Source organism: Clarias gariepinus, chromosome 26 (genome assembly GCF_024256425.1).
Source record: "Clarias gariepinus isolate MV-2021 ecotype Netherlands chromosome 26, CGAR_prim_01v2, whole genome shotgun sequence".
NCBI classification, from domain to species: domain Eukaryota; kingdom Metazoa; phylum Chordata; class Actinopteri; order Siluriformes; family Clariidae; genus Clarias; species Clarias gariepinus.
Genome location: NC_071125.1, coordinates 23,826,341 through 23,842,717, shown reverse-complemented (window position 1 = coordinate 23,842,717; position 16,377 = coordinate 23,826,341). Strand labels below are relative to the sequence as shown.

The 16,377-nt window shown below is 38.5% G+C and overlaps 1 protein-coding gene across 1 annotated transcript; it reads left to right on the top strand.

Moving 5' to 3' along the window:
• On the top strand, positions 1 to 15,689 carry ankrd33ba (ankyrin repeat domain 33ba). The gene is made up of 4 exons (XM_053487992.1): positions 1 to 971; positions 11,414 to 11,543; positions 12,436 to 12,576; positions 12,858 to 15,689. Exons 1-4 carry the CDS (start codon positions 609 to 611, stop codon positions 13,694 to 13,696), a joined length of 1,473 nt encoding a protein of 490 aa, XP_053343967.1. The 5' UTR covers positions 1 to 608; the 3' UTR covers positions 13,697 to 15,689.
• Positions 15,690 to 16,377: the final 688 nt, after the last annotated feature.

The following is a 16,377-nucleotide window of genomic DNA, read 5'->3' as shown; positions in this document are numbered from 1 at the left end:
GGGTAATAAAACGAAACTAAAATTCCCCTGAACATGTATTTTACTTAACCAGAAAAGGCGCGTAATGCGTAACTGCGCAAAGCCCGCTGATTAACACGTGTTATTTAGAAAATAGAGCACTGGATTATTTCACCCCAGACAGCAAGCAAGTGGAAATAGGAGAGATAGAGAGAGAGAGAGAGAGTGAGAGAGAAAGAGATAGAGAGAGAGAGAGAGATAGAGTGAGAGAGAAAGAGATAGAGTGAGAGATAGAGAGAGAGATACAGTAGAGAGAGAGAGAGAGAGAGATAATCTAATCGGATTATAGAGCTCCAGTTGAGGCGCGCGCGGGTCTGAGAGCCGCAGATGGATGGATGCGCGCGACCAGACAGCGCACCTTTTTAAGCCTTTCAACTGCGATTAATCCGTGCGTTAGGTTGAGACATGAAGACAAAACAACAATCTGGAACTAAATCAAGTTAAGAAGGACCGCCCAGGACGGGACAGGATGAACCGAGGTACGAGGGAAGACCTAACTTATTGTTGTTATTGGTATTATTATTATCATTTTTGGCGAACCACGTCAAGCCAAATGAGTTAACACGTCGCGGGGTGAGTTGAAGGGTTAGATGTTGCTGATGAGGGACCGGGAGGATGGTGGAGACTCCGCACCGGGCAAACTCAAACCCAAACTCGGCAGCTCGGCGCACATCCATCCCGCCACGACGCACAGCGACTACGACGAGTGTCACGACTCTGAGGAGGACTACGAGGACTACGATGAGCTCTACGACTCGGACACACACAGCATCGCCTCGGATGACTCGTTCTACCCGCCCGATGGAGAGCTCCAGGAGTCGGAGTGCGCACCATGTCCGGAGGTCACGTCCCTGTTCCGAGCCTGCAGCAGCAACAACGCGCTCTCGGTCAAGGCTCTGATCAGGCAGGGTGTGACGGAGGAAGAGGTCCGAGAAACAGACAGAAACAACCGGGTAAGCAAGAGTCGACTCATTCTGAACAACTCTTTCCAGTGAGTCGAGCAGGAGAATCGATTCACAGCGTGCAGCTACAGTATGGCAGAGTAACTCTTAGTCCTAATCTGAAGTTTTCTTAGAATATGAAAGGTATACTCACTTCTTCAAGGGGTTTTAGCTTCTGAACTGAGCCGCTGTAATGGTTAGCACAGAATTATTACCTTTTTGTGTTTTGTATCTATATAAAGAAAGGTTTTGCTGTATATTGGTCAGAACTCACTCTTTTAATGATATCTTTATGTTTCATACACTGGAGGACCCGAAACCAGTCTCAGAAAAAAAAACTGCCTGTACAGTTTTTCACTCTTTGTCATATTGCAGCCATTTGCTAAAATCATTTAAGTTCATTTTTTTTCATTACTGTACACACAGCACCCCATATTGACAGAAAAAACTGAATTTTTTACACTTTTGTTGATTTATTAAAAAAGAAAAACTGAAATATCACATGGTCCAAAGTATTCAGACCCTTTGCTCAGTATTTAGTAGAAGCCCCCTTTTGATCAGGAGTCTTTTTGGGAAAAATGCATCAAGTTTTTCACATCTGGATTTGGGGATCCTCTGCCATCCCTCATTGCAGATCCTCTCCAGTTCTGTCAGGTTGGATGGTAAACGTTGGTGGACAGCCATTTTTGGGTCTCTCCAGCTCAATTGGGTTTAAGTCAGGGCTCTGGCTGGGTCATTCAAGAACAGTCACAGAGTTGTTGTGAAGCCACTCCTTTGTTATTTTAGCTGTGTGCTTAGGGTCATTGTCTTGTTGGAAGGTAAACCTTTGACCCAGTCTGAGGTCCTGAGCACTCTGGATAAGGTTTTTGTCCAGGAAATCCCTTGGCTGCATTAATCTTTCCCTCGATTGCAACCAGTCATTCTGTCCCTGCAGCTGGAAAACACACCCACAGCATGATGCTGCCACCACCATGGTTCACTGTTGGACTGTATTGGAAAAGTGATGAGCAGTGCCTGGTTTTCGCCACACATGCGGCTTAGAATTAAGGCCAAAAAGTTCTATCTTGGTCTCATCAGACCAGAGAATCTTATTTCTCACCATCTTTTAGTCTTTCAGATGTTTTTTAATGTGTCTTGCACTGAGGAGAGGCTTCTGTCGGGCCACTCTGCCATAAGGCCCTGACTGGTGGAGGGCTGCAGTGATGGGTGACTTTCTACAACTTCCCCCATCTCCTGATTGCATCTCTGGTGCTCAGCCACAGTGATCTTTGAATTCTTCTTTACCTCTCTCACCAAGGCTCTTCTCCCTGATAGCTCAGTTTGGGCGGACGGCCAGCTCTAGGAAGGGTTTTGGTTGTCCTTTACGTCTTCCATTTAAGGATTATGGAGGCCACTGTGCTCTTAGGAACCCTAATTTGTGCCTTGCCACAGTTCTGTCTCTGAGCTCTTCAGACAGTTCCATTGACCTCATGATTCTTATCTGCTCTGACATGCATTGTATAAGCTGTAAAGTCTTATATAGACAGGTGTGTGGCTCTCTTAATCAAGTCCAATTAGTATAAACAAACACAGCTGGATTTGAATGTAGGTGTAGAACCATCCCAAGGATGATCAGAGGTAATGGACAGCAGAGTTAAATATACGTATGAGTGGCACAGCAAAGGGTCTGAATACTTAGGACCATGTGATGTTTCTCTTTTTCTTTTTTTAATAAATCTGCAAAAATGTCAACAATTCTGTGTTTTTCTGTCAATATGGGCTGCTGTGTGTACATTAATGAGGAAAAAAAGAACTTAAATGATTTTAGCAAATGGCCGCAATATAACAAAGAGTGAAAAATGTAAGGGGGTCTGAATACTTTCTGTATGTCTGTTTGTCTGTCCAGCCAAATTTTATCCCAGCATCACGCAAAACTGTCTGGACAGAATATAGTGAAACTTTTGCAGTGCTTAGACATCTGGCTAAAGTTTAACCTGCACCATAAATGAAATCAAAATGTTGAGTGAAAGCGATGAACAGTTATGTGTTATAATAATCTTATGAGTTATAATAATCTTCTTTAAAATAAGCTACTAATGTGCTACCTGCTGAACGTAAACAAACACCTGCACCAATAGATATGAATTGAGAAAAGCTAAACTGAATATTTTTACTGGGATTAGTTCTTTTATATTCAATGTTAATGTGCTGGAGTGGTTTTAAGACAAAACTTCATCTTTATCCTTTGATCTACTTTTTCCATTTCTCATCTGTGATTCACTCTCCGATTACCGAACAGGGAGTGTATTTGTTTGACCACCAAAGAAGGACAACTTGGTGTAAACAAGGCGTAAGATACTCAACCTTACAGAATGGGATTTCTTTGTATTAATAAGTTAGACAGAGAGTTCTGCTGTACAGAGAGACACACAGACATGGACGTGGGCTTAAACCTCAAATAATAATAATAATAATAATAATAATAATAAAAATAATATCACTGATTACATTAAAGATCAGCAGATTAGTTTTAGCTTTCACCTTTTAACAATTTCTACAAACTCTTTAATTGTCAATGACGTATACTTATGCAAGCCTTTAATATACACAGACACGAGACATGTTTGAGCAGCATGAAGAATTGTTTCTGTAGGTCAACCAGATTTTAATTTAAGTAAGGTAAAGTTTAGTTTAAGTAAAGTTTATCTGACAAATAGACCTTACTGCACAGTAAAATGTCTGTATATTTTTTGTTTGTATATCCCAAGTTTGAAGCTTTGGCAGCCTGGAGCAGGACAGGACTTTCTCAAGGGCCAAACAGTAGCAACTTGGTGGAGCTGGGGCTTGAACTGTTAACCTTCCGATCAGTAACACAGAGCTTTCCATAACCCGCTGAGCTACCACTGCCACAGAGATCACCACTCACTTTTTCTTCTTCTTTAAACTTAACTATAATTCTGTTAAGGGTAAAAAAAAGGGGTATTTCGATATTCTCAGCTGTATGTCTCCGGAACAGTCCACTCTCAGCCTGAGCAATAATCCAATCCAAACTTTCTTTAGAATTACACTTCTAGGCATGCTTAAGGATGGATCTGTTCCTATCTGAAAACTAACAGCAGTAATAATAATAATGCAGACACATTTCTTGCTTACTTTTTCCCACATCACTATGGACGTCTCTGGACTTCTTGCATTCTGGAATACGTCTGTTATCTAGAAGAGTGAATACAGTTCATCTTTAACATGTTTAAGGTACCACCATCGACCCTAAGGCCTACCTTAGTCTAATTAGATCTTAATTCCTTATTACAGGTGAAGGATTTACAAGATTTCTAAAGACGCATTGTTAAAGGTATCCTCCTCGTCACGAGCAAGAGTACGCTTTAGTATATATTCCTTTACTGTGCAGTGCTGCATGGTGTTTTCACTCACTCATTCACATTCAGTGAGGGCTTTATCCTGGTTAGATCTGATATCTATATCCTGGCAAAGGACTCGCCATGAACAGGGCGTCAGGTCCTCACATGTCCAGGATCCAAACATCTCTTACAACAACTTTGTACAAATTTAAAGCAAAGCAACTGTTGATGTATTCAGAATTCACTTTTACTTTAATGCATGAGAGTAAGAAAATATACACGCCCTCAGTCCTGCACCCTAACCTTACCCGATGTACCGTCTTTATACGAATAGAATCATGTGCATTTATACAACACCGTGTTAAAGGGTCAATCAATTAGTGTGGGCCAAAAGCGTTTCAGTCATAAACAAGCATATAATGTTTCTCACTTACAGCATTTCACTTAAAGTGATTCAGCAGTAATTTCTGGTCTTTTTCCCGAGATACGTCTCATAAAGGTTGAGTTGTGGGCTGGCGGTAAAGAGTCTGAGGATTTCATCACCTTCCTTTCACAGCGCTCTGTGGGCCAAATGAACGCGGCAGGCGTGGGCCAGAACTCATTTGCTATTTATCAGGATAAAGCAACGTAGTCTTAGGAAGGAAAAAACATGACATGTTTTTGTGCTTTGTGGCTAAAAAACTGATGTGCAGATTGATAACAAACAAACAAACACTGTTCACATTCTGTTTACTGGATTAAAAAGATAAGGATATAAAGAAGCTTTGTACTGTTTCCCAACGCGCAGCCAAGTTTTGGATTTAATTTGGGAAGGGATTCAACCATATGCACTTTCTACGCATCTGACATACACGAGACTAGAACATTTTTTAGTTTCATCTGGACCGAGTCCTGCATGTGCTGGGACAGACGTGTTCCTCTTGGCATTATAGAGATGAAGCCATTAACACCAGAGCTGAGTCGCGTAACACGCCTTCCTGTAGTGCAGCACACAAAGAGGACGTAAACCAGCATGAAACAGAACAACAAACAGAACAAATACTTCTGGAGTTTTGCACAACACACAGTGTGTTTACAAGCTTTCGCATTTTACTGTATCAGCTTTAGTGTTGCGTAAGGCGAGCTGAGTGTGTCGCAATCACGTTGTGTAAATCCAGACTTTCTCAAACATGGCACCGTTAATCTCTGCCACACTTAAACTGCCTGATATATATATAGGGGCTTCTTAAACAAGCGACTTCTTTAAGTGTAAAAGTATCCTTATCCATCCTTGTATGGTGAGGAGTCCAAGAGAGCAAAACTGTCTGTGCTTTCCAGGTAAGAGGGGCATACTCTCTTTTCTCTAAATTTACATTTAGGCATTTGGCAAACTGATTATGCAGAGCGACTCTAGCAATCACAGTGATCATACACAATTATTATAGCCGTCTTTGATTTAATGTATGCAGAAGAGGTTTCCTCTAAACGCGTTACGCTGCTCTGAGCCTCGACCCGAGGAACAGCTTGAAAACATGTGACAAGTCGGTAGCTGTCTGGTGATAAGAAACAGGTAGGGACAAAAAAAAAAAAAAAAAGAAAAAAAGAGGAAGATGGAGAAGTTACGGCTGCACAGGAACTCAAGCAAACAAATGACACAGCGTGAAAGATATGATCACATGAAAAGAGTCATTACTGTAAGAAAACCACAATTAAAAATATCATCAACTGAAGATGTGAAAAGTATTTCTCTTCTGTAAAAATCACATGTGCACTCCACGTGTGAAGAGCACATCTGAAATGTGTGTTCATTGTTTACGGACATGATGAAGCAGTTACTATGGATAAATGAATAAACAGTGTAAAGAGCGGAAGACGTCTTCAGTGTCACTACAATCAGAAACACGTGTTCAGAAACATGGATTTTTGGGGGCTTTTTTTCGCAGCCACATGACAGTAAAAACCACAAATGTTTTCGTTGGGTCTCGTGGCATCCCAGTCCTGATGCACACCTCTAGGACACAACAAACTGCAGGCAAGAAGGGATTTTTACACGGTGAATCATTTATAGACCAAGGCTGCTTTACTTCACCAGCTCTCACTTACAGACTTCATTATTCTCATCTCTCTCTCTCTCTCTCTCTCTCTCTCTCTCTCTCATTTAAAAAGACGGCAACAGGATGTCATGACTCATTAAGGCCCACTTCATCAGTCTCTCTCTCTCTCTCTCTCTCACACACACACGCACACACCCTTCTCCAAAATGTGATTAGCACTGAGTACATGACACTACACGAATAATGAAGTGCTCATGATTTGATATAACAGCTTATCAAACGTCTGTGTTAAATCTTCACTCAATTCAAGTTGTCCGCTCCTCTTACACCCGCACAAACACAACTGTTATTTAACTACTTAATTCACATTAGAAGTTAAAATCAATCATGTGAATCTGAAGGAAGACTACATCCAAACACATCATCCATCAGCTGTGCAACATAATAAATATGAGATTAAAACTGTAGTAATAAAATATATATCATGACACTTGGAGACAATTCTACGATGCACAGTAAGTTAAACACTAGCACAGTGTCGAGGTAAAACCTATAAAGTACTGGGTTTGGTGACTTGCTTATAAACAGATCGATGGACAAAAATGAATGTTTAAAAGTATGAATTATGATCGAGCAAATGCTTAGATTGACAGCCTTTGATTTTACGGCACATAAACGCTGAACGTTTTCTAAGGGCTCAGAACTGATGCTGCTCCATGCACAGACGATCGAGTTCTTTAGTGCCGCAGTTGTTCTGATAGATTACTGAGTTCAGAAAAGTCGACTGGTGTAAGGTCTGTCTCTATTTCATCTTCTATTGCAAGTATTAAGATCATCTTCGGTCTGAAATAAAAATAAAAATGCGTTTTTGCATTTCTTGTAAGAGAAAATGCTTGTGGATCCAGACTTCAGGCCGCGCTGTGTGTTGTAGGAAACTGGAAAGAAAATTGAGAGTAAATATGAAATTTATAATAAATTTAAGTAAGTCCGTTATAGGAAATGTTAAAGATTCTGTGCAATATCTAATCAGCTGCTTTTAAATGCTAATCATGACAGTTATAAAATAAAAATATATCCTGATGTCGACTACATCTCAGAAAAGCATCCTGTGCCAAAATTAACTGTGATATCGATATTATATCATCATATTGCCCAGCAGATATACCCTTAACTCTATCCCCAGCTGGATCCGCCATTTTATATATATATATGTTTAATAAAGGACTGAATATTAATTGTTGTTGTTTAATATCATTTTAGAAATTTATTCTTATTACCTTGATTATATCTCGATTAAAAATCCTTTCGAGGATTTCCTTGAATTTCACTTTTATTGCAATCCTTTTGGCCCCCACTGTACATGCACACAGTTATTGATTATTAAAAAATAATTGATAGTTTTTATATAATAATAATTCTATCATTGATAGAAACAGTTTAATTTGTAGTATTGAGATTTAATAGTAAGCAGATTGCAAAATAAATTGTGTTTAAGCAAGCCGAAATATCCTGAAGATAGACAGGTTTATGGACTTTTTCTTATAAAAAAGATTACAGTAAGTCAATTATCTGAATATAAACCTTTTGCTAACTTTAATGAAATGATCCTTTAATAGAAAAAAACCATATAAAGCTTAAAACAATATAAGCATCAGAAATAGTTTTGCTAAGATCTGGTTATTTCCAGCGCTTGTACAGATTTGTATTACAAATAAAATATATGTCGTGGTTATTATTTGCAATGATGAAAAACACTATTAAAAATGATTTCACTTTCAAACGGAATTAATTTGCTCTTCTGGTAAGGTAATATTAGCGGGTAGCGGGTAACTATTAGCCATGGATTGCTAATACTAACCAGGGCGGTTTATGACCAACTTTCCGGCTGTTAATATCGTGATATACTGTACATGGTAAATCATACAAAGTAAAAATACCTACAAGAATTATGATACATGTTCATCTTATCGCTCAGCCCGAATACCCTGCTAATGCTAACAACAACAACAAAAAAGAATAACTATGTATAGTAGCTTGTGGCTAATAATATAAACATAAATCTCTTAAATTCCTTATATGTTTGAGAATATATTTATATATATATATTTTTAAAAGTCACTCTGACTTATAAAGTTTACAGTGAATTCGTGCTGAAGCCCTGAATCCTTTAAAAAGGCCGAGTGATGGAGTAGGTATAAACCCCGGCGGCTAGGTCACTCGTTCGAGGCTAATCCTTTCTATTTCAGGAGCTGACTAGGCCACAGATTAGACGACACAGATATCCGAGTCTGAGCTGAGAGGGGAATAAAACACACCCTAAAGCTGATGCCCCAAAATGCCACCTGCATATATTTACATTACATTTATATTTATATTTATAGTCACTCTAAAGATATTTCTTTGTCACAGTAAATTCAATGTGATGCAAATCCAGTCCAAGCACAGGCTTCTGTCTCTAGTAGTCGCGGCATCCTCCAGATTAAACCTTAAGAGAGTCAGCAGTACAGGATTTTGTCTCCGTAGCTAAAGATACAGATTGTTACTGTAATTCTATAGAATCTAAGCTCCATGTGAGGTCACAGAAACTTTGACACCCATGTGAAAAAAAGGCGTCAAAAAAGGCGTATCCTTCATATTTCAGATCAATCGCTCATAATTTCAACATAATATTTTGTTTTCCAACTCGTTATTTGACTTAATAACCTGTTATTTTAACATAATACCTATCTCTTGATTTTGACATTTACATTATTTTGACTTGATTTAAATGAGACACTATGTTTATATGCTTTGGTTAGTTATTTTGACTTAATACAATTACATTTATATTTATAGTGACAAAAATATATATTACAATTTCCCTTTGGCATTAATAAAGTACATATTTTGACTTTTCTATTATCAAGATTTCATCTCATTATTTTGACTTTTTAAGTTACAAGTATTTTTACTTAATGTTTACTTTTACTTAAATGTCTCTAGATTTGGACTTATAAGCATTATTTTTGCACATGGGTTTAATATAAGACCTCGTTACTCTGACTGAAAAGTTATTTTCATTTAATGCAATTATTTCTGACTACTTATTTATGTATATATGTATGTACGTATGAATTTATTTATTACAAGTTAATATCATTGTTTTGTCAATTTCGGGATATGATTATTACAACTTTACAACAATTTTTTTTTATTTTGACCGCCCCCCCCCCCCCCCAAAGTATCTAATTAATTTTACTTGTTATTTCAAGACATTATCTGGTTATTTCAGTAAACTTATTTTCAGTATTTTCTAGTAAAAACCGAGTGATATTAATCATACAGAAACATAACAAATAGCACATATCTTTATTATCCTAAGATTCCTAATATTATTCCAAGATAAAAATCAAATTATGGCAAGACCACGCTGTCATAAAGTCAAGGAGTCTCAGTTCAGCAACAGATTTAACATGTTTTATGATATTAGGAGGTATTACATTATTATTATTATTATTATTATTATTATTATTATTATGACTGAAAGCACAGTGGTGTTTTCTGGAGTGAACAGATTTCGTCCTGCTGCTTGATGATATTTACAAATGCCAGAAGTCATTACCACAGTCTGGGTCTTTTCATTTTGCCGCACGTTAAAAGGTCAAAACTGGTAAATTTGTTTTCTTATTCATGATTTTAGTTAAGAAATCTGATATTTTTAAACATTCATTTGACATTAGTAATATTTTCGGCTGTTTCTGAATATAAGGGGCTCCTAAGTGACGTCAAGCGACAGCTGCTGCACCGTCTGTATATACACTGTAAAGTTTCTGTAAAAATCCCACTCTCTCACAGGCCTCCTAGTGTCTAACCACCTGGTTTAATCACTTAAACCTGGTACCTGCCACGGCTCTGCCATGTTTGTAAGGAGTCTCCAGTTCCAGCACCTTTGTATCAGTCAGAGATGAACATTTGACATTTTAGCAAGTTGCAACACATGAAGCTCAATTTTTTTGCCTTATTAATTACAAGAGAAAGAAAAAAGACAGGCGTTTTAGGACATTTCACGAAACTGAAAGATGAAAAAAGGTTGTTTATAATAAAACAGTTACAACATGGATGTATCGTTATAGGAAAATAATCTGCACTGGATTAGGGACAGTAACTGCACTTCATCACAATTTCCTATAACAGCAACATTTTCTATTTCTAATATTTTTACTTTAAGTGAATAACTGCATACCAACTGAGAATTAAGTGCCTTGCTTGCATTGTGTCTGGCTCTGAGAAAACACTCGGTTTGTAAGAACAGAGCTTTCAGTCTGATTAGAATTTTTTTTTTTAATCTGATGCCTGAAAATCAGAAATAAAATTAATCATAACACGAAAATAAACAGTAACAAAGTGAAAGTCTAACCCTCTTCTAGCACACCTAGCATGTAAGGTTGGAGAGGGAACACTCGAGAGTGCAACTGCGCTTTTTTCCTCCCAAATGACTTGAACTCCTGTTGCACAGAATCAATATATACAAACATTTTTTTGTTATTATTTTTTATACTCCAGGCCTGTTGAATTCCCAAATCTGATTGGTCAGAATGTGTGTATATGTTTTTAAACAGCAGCTGTAACAGTATGGAACTAAAAATCACAGCGTTATATTAATTGATCTCATTCTGTAGTTTTTCTGCTTTATTTTATTATTAGTCAAAAAATACCTGCATTATTAAGAATTTAAAGAAGGTTAAGTCTCTGGGTTAAGTTACTGCAGCTCTGATTTCATTAGCATTTACCATCTTATGACTTTATTATTATGGTTTTAAAATCACTCACATCGTCCTCATTTCAACAAGTGCTATATTAAGGTTCAGTTTTGCAGGAACTAAACAAGATCTGTTATTAAAAAAAGCACTAATGTTTTTAACATTTATTTTAACAACCTCATATTAGAATTATGTACTTTGAAATAAAAATGATGAAATACATCTTTGATATAATTAAGAGCACTGAGCACCGGCTGTCATTTGGAATATCCACTAAACCGTGTTGTTCCTGCAGTCTTGTCAGGTATTTGCTCAGTTTAATCGATGTTGCGTTTGTATTGCAGACTGGGCTGATGGTGGCGTGTTATCATGCCTACGTGGACGTGGTCATCGCACTTTCACTGTGTCCTCACCTGGACGTGAACTCCCAGGACAAGGAGGGCAACACGGCCCTGATCACAGCCGCACAGGCCGGTGGGTTTCACCTCGATTCTGACACTGTGCGGCGAGAATCGTGCTGGGAATTCTGGGAATTTATACTTTGACTCTTTCAGCTCTCTTTCAGGGACTAACAATCAGATAAGATGTTAAAACAGGATTAAGAGTTTACGCAACTACTGCCAAGAAATGTAGGAATGGATAAATATCAACAGCGTCTACGATGGTGAAGAGAAAGCAAGAAAAATAAAGGAGCGTTTAAATTGCTCTGGATAGGAGAGTCAAATCCCTAAATGTAAATTTAAATTTGTAAAAAGTCGAATCGTTTTGAATCACACACAACAACGTGGTGGAGAAAAATGTCTTTTTACGACACTGTAACAAAACTTTGTATTCCAAAGTTTGTATTCCATTTAACTTTGTCGTTAAATGGAATACAATACAATTTTAGTTTAGTACCAAATATTATATTAGATCTTAGAATAAAAATATAGTATATATATATATATATATATATATATATATATATAATAAAAGACTCATTTTGTGGATCAAGAAGTTAAATTCAATCCATCCATTGATCGGGCATTTAAATGATGTCACCCTTTGAAAAAAGTATTATTGTGATGTCATCATTTTAGCCAATCAGCAGGCAAGAGATGAGGAGGCGTCATGAATTGAATAGAAGCACATTCGAGTATTTAAAGTTTTACTATACAGTGTACTAAATTTGGCTGATTTTGAAACCATGTGCAAATAAATAAGATTACCAATATTCACAGAGTTTACAGACTATTGTACTCCGTATTAAATAATTAATTCTTTTCAACATCAGGTAACATCTTTCACATTTTTTTTTTCCAATTTAAAAAGAACCTGCGACCTGTCTGATGTAAGGTTGTGTATTTTTTTTATCTCATGACTGCAGGCCACATCACAGTCACTAACTACCTGCTGAACTACTTCCCTGGCCTTGACCTTGAGAAGAGGAACTGTCACGGCTTCACCGCGCTGATGAAAGCTGCCATGCAGGGCCGAGTGGACTGTGTCCGAGCGCTGATCATGGCAGGTACTTAACCCTTTTGAAGATATAAGGGTCCTTCACTTTTCTCTCTATACGTCCATCATGGAGGTCCGAACAGGAGCGTAAATCATTAACACAGGAAAGGTTTCGCGCATGAGTTAAACACTAACCTGATTGATCAGCTTCAAATTGGAGACTTGTCGATGAGTTGTCGAAAAACCTTTGTGTTGTTTTATATTATGACCTGAGCTTGATGCCAAAAAGTTAATACAAATCAAACTAGACACTTTATGCAGGTAGATAATAATCCGTTTTGTTTGTGCTAGGAGCTGATCTGGAAGCCAGAGACAGCGGGCGTAAACTGACTCCTCGTGAGTGGGCGCTGTTCACCGGACGTTATGAGACGGCTTTCGTCATACAGCGACTCATCCATCGGCCGTGTCCTGAACAGTGCTCCGACTCGTACCAGCCCGAGTGGCCCTTATTACCCGCCCTGGTGGCCAAATCGCAACAGCGCAAAGGCTGTGTCCAGAAAATGATGGAGTCCCTGCGCAGCTTCTTCAACATCAGCAACGTGACAGAAGCTTCCGAGGACGGCGTCTTCGACCACATGGTGCAGATGACAACAGCTCTGGGCAGTCCATTCGTCGCCATGTCTTGTCGGACGGTGTGTCCCGGTAGTCCTCCTTGTGTCGGGAAACGCCGCTACTCTGTCCAGGAGATCCTAAAAAAGCAGCGCACGAGGCAGCTCAAAGGACTCGGACCTGAACGCCTAGAGAACTACAGACGCCTCTTCCAGAACTCTCGCGTCACTCTGGTGCCTAAAGCTAAAGACAGGCGTGCTAGCCTTCAACCGCTGGCTGCTAAGGACTCTTCACCTCTACGGAGAGGAAGTCTCCTCCCGCTCCACCTGGCGAGACGGAGCAGCGTGAGACCGGGCCTGGTGGTGCCCAAGCTGCGGATCACCAAGGCTTCAGGGCCAACGCACAAGCCGGAGAAGGAGCGGCGCAAAAGTAGCTGCAACAGTGGCCAGTTCCTTCAGGTTCCCAAGTGGAGATACAAAGAGCTAAAAGAAGAACGAAAGAAGGCAGAGGAAGCCGAGAAGAAACGTCTGGAGGCGATCTCTAAGCGCCACCTCCCTGGTGGTAAACAGAAGAAACTCTAGCGTGACATGTGCACTACACGTCCGAGTCCTGGCATGGGAATTTTGTTACTTGAAACTGTTGATGAAATTTTTTTATTATTATTTATTTATTCTTAACAACAACTTTCACTTTTTGTGATCGAGTAATCTTAGATCCAGAGGGTCAAACGTTTCTATAATAAATAAATAAATAAATAGATACCTAGTAGGACCAACATCCTAGCTGTTAATAGCTGGAACATCTGCACTACCAGCATAAACATTAAATCAAAACTATATAATAAAATCCTTTTTTAAAGCAACATTCAAAAAAAACAAGGTGCACACCTCACTGATGTTCTACAAACCTTTCAGGTATTAAATATTTAATGTCCCAGAACCACAAAATATCAGCACAGCAAAAAAAAAATGAGAAGCCGGCAGAATTCTAAACATGAAAAAACACGAGTTGCGACTTTATAAGGTGCATCAACATTGTACTGCATGCTGACTCACACTATCTGTCGAAAAAAAAGTCACAAACGTTAATTGTTCTATCACCATCCGTCCAGGTTTAATAACGTGTCGTAAACCCAGTTCCACTCATTTCAACAATCTCCTTAGTTGTTTTCTTTGCCCAATGCAGGAGAATTATTTGACTCTCCTGAAACACAATAACATCTTTTCCACGAGGGCGGGACACGACTTCTCACATGGCTGTTAAAGGAATGAGAAGCTGCTCAATGCATCAGTTAGGGTTAAAATAACTTTTGTAGTTAGAACGTTAATTAATCATTGCAGTTATTATTCAACTAAAGTATTTATTTTTTAGCTTATTTAAATAAAAGTGGTGACTTTTTTTGGGGGGGGCTGGGCCGTGTATCTGCTCAGTGGCGCCCTCTTTCCACTAATGTATGGGATAAAGAGGTGTGAACGCTTCGGATTCTGGACCAGGCAGTGCAAAGAGTAAAACTAAGAAAAATGCAGTATAGTGCGTGACAACAACAACAACAACAACAACAACAAAAAACACTACCTAGAATTGAATAAAATTTGAGTTGATTCCCTTCGATGAAAACCCAATAACACCACTACATTACTGCGATATTACGCCACAGCGCTGCTTATTGAAACCAGAAAGTGTTACTTCCTTTTCTAAAGGAGTCTCCAGTACCAGGACTCTGTTACAGTCAAAGCTAAACGCAACTTAAATTTTAAAAGGTTTTGCTTCTTTGCAGTTCTTCTATAAAATGTCGAGCTGCTCTTTTTTGTATTAGTAACTTCAAGCTAAAGAGAACAAAACAGGATGGGGAAGAAACGACGGTTTATAGCTGCTATAACAGAAGAAGCAACAGGAACTAACTTGATTCACCAGCAATAAACGTAACTATAAATGAAGGGATAGCGATGTTGCAGGGGTATGAGAGCAATAATAAAAATAAAAAGAATTTGAATACGCCCTTATTAGAAAGTGGTTAAATTTTGAGTGTTAACTTTAACTCTATTTTGCTCTTATCAAATAAAAAGCCTCTGGAACTGTTTTCAACACTTGAATCATCATCACCGTAATCTCAGGCTCTATTCAGATCAAAGAAGACTTGTGTTTTTTTCCCCCTTCATCCTTGACCACTGTGCCTCTTTTCCTATCTTCCAGTGTTCACATATCTCCAGAATTATTGGCACCCTCTTATGAAAAAGAGCAAAAATATATATATTATGTATAACATACAATATGAGATATATTAACCCTGTTTCTTAACATTTCCCAAATTAAATCTTCATCGATCACGTTTTGCTTCTTTATCAAATAAATGCATTAATTATAAAGAAAAGCAAAAACATTTACTACCAATAATTCTGGAGAGCAGTGTGTATGATTTACCCTCAGCTAAAGGTCAGGCGACGTGACCTGAAGTCACATGACCTGTCGAATAATAGGACTGTGTGAAATGTGATACTCAGTGATGTTTGAGGAACCTGTATCTGATGAAATGTGAATAAAGTTTGCAGCGTGATGCTGTAACTCAAGGATGAATTTTGCTTTCGTTTTTTCTTCATCAAAGCCTTGGGGGCTGTATGAGGAGAGACGGAGGCTTTTATTAAGCCCTCGGGTCACTGGAGCGGGACGACAGATGCTGGGGGACTTAGCTTTCCTGCAGAAGTCATCCTTTTTTTGTCCTAACACATTGAAGAATTAAGATAAGAAGGAAGCACAGAGACAGCACCTTCTAGTGGATGAATAACTGAAATAGATAAATTGTGGATGTTGGTGATATGGCGAGTAAAACCCCGCAAGAATTAAATAGAAATTAAAACTGAGAGATAATGTAATTATTATAAATAGTCATTAATACTACAAATCAAATATAAAGTCCTCTGAATGTTTCTCATTCATTAAATATATTTTTTATTTCTTAACACACGACTCTTTATTCTTTTTATCTCTTATCCAAAGCGACTTACATTTTTATCTCATTATTCATCTGAGCAGTTGAGGGTTAACAGGGACAACTTGGTGGTTGTGTGATTTGTACCCGAGACCTTTACAACCGTAGTTCAATGGCTTAAAAACTCAGCTACCCCTGACCCCTTTTTAGTGCCCCTAGTGGAAATTAGAGTAATATACACTGATCAGCCACAACATTAAAACCACCCAGGTATTGGGTTCCCCTTGTGCCTCGGGGTGTGGCTCCATGGGACCTCTGGGGGTGTGCTGTGGTCTC

What these genes read in the sequence shown, in the direction of transcription:
- ankrd33ba (XM_053487992.1), top strand. Translation starts at nt 609, where the DNA reads ATGTTGCTGATGAGGGACCGGGAGGATGGTGGAGACTCCGCACCGGGC. An exon ending in AAACAGACAGAAACAACCGG is followed by an intron (nt 972 to 11,413) that starts GTAAGCAAGAGT and finishes TTTGTATTGCAG; the next exon opens with ACTGGGCTGATGGTGGCGTG. An exon ending in GATCACAGCCGCACAGGCCG is followed by an intron (nt 11,544 to 12,435) that starts GTGGGTTTCACC and finishes TCATGACTGCAG; the next exon opens with GCCACATCACAGTCACTAAC.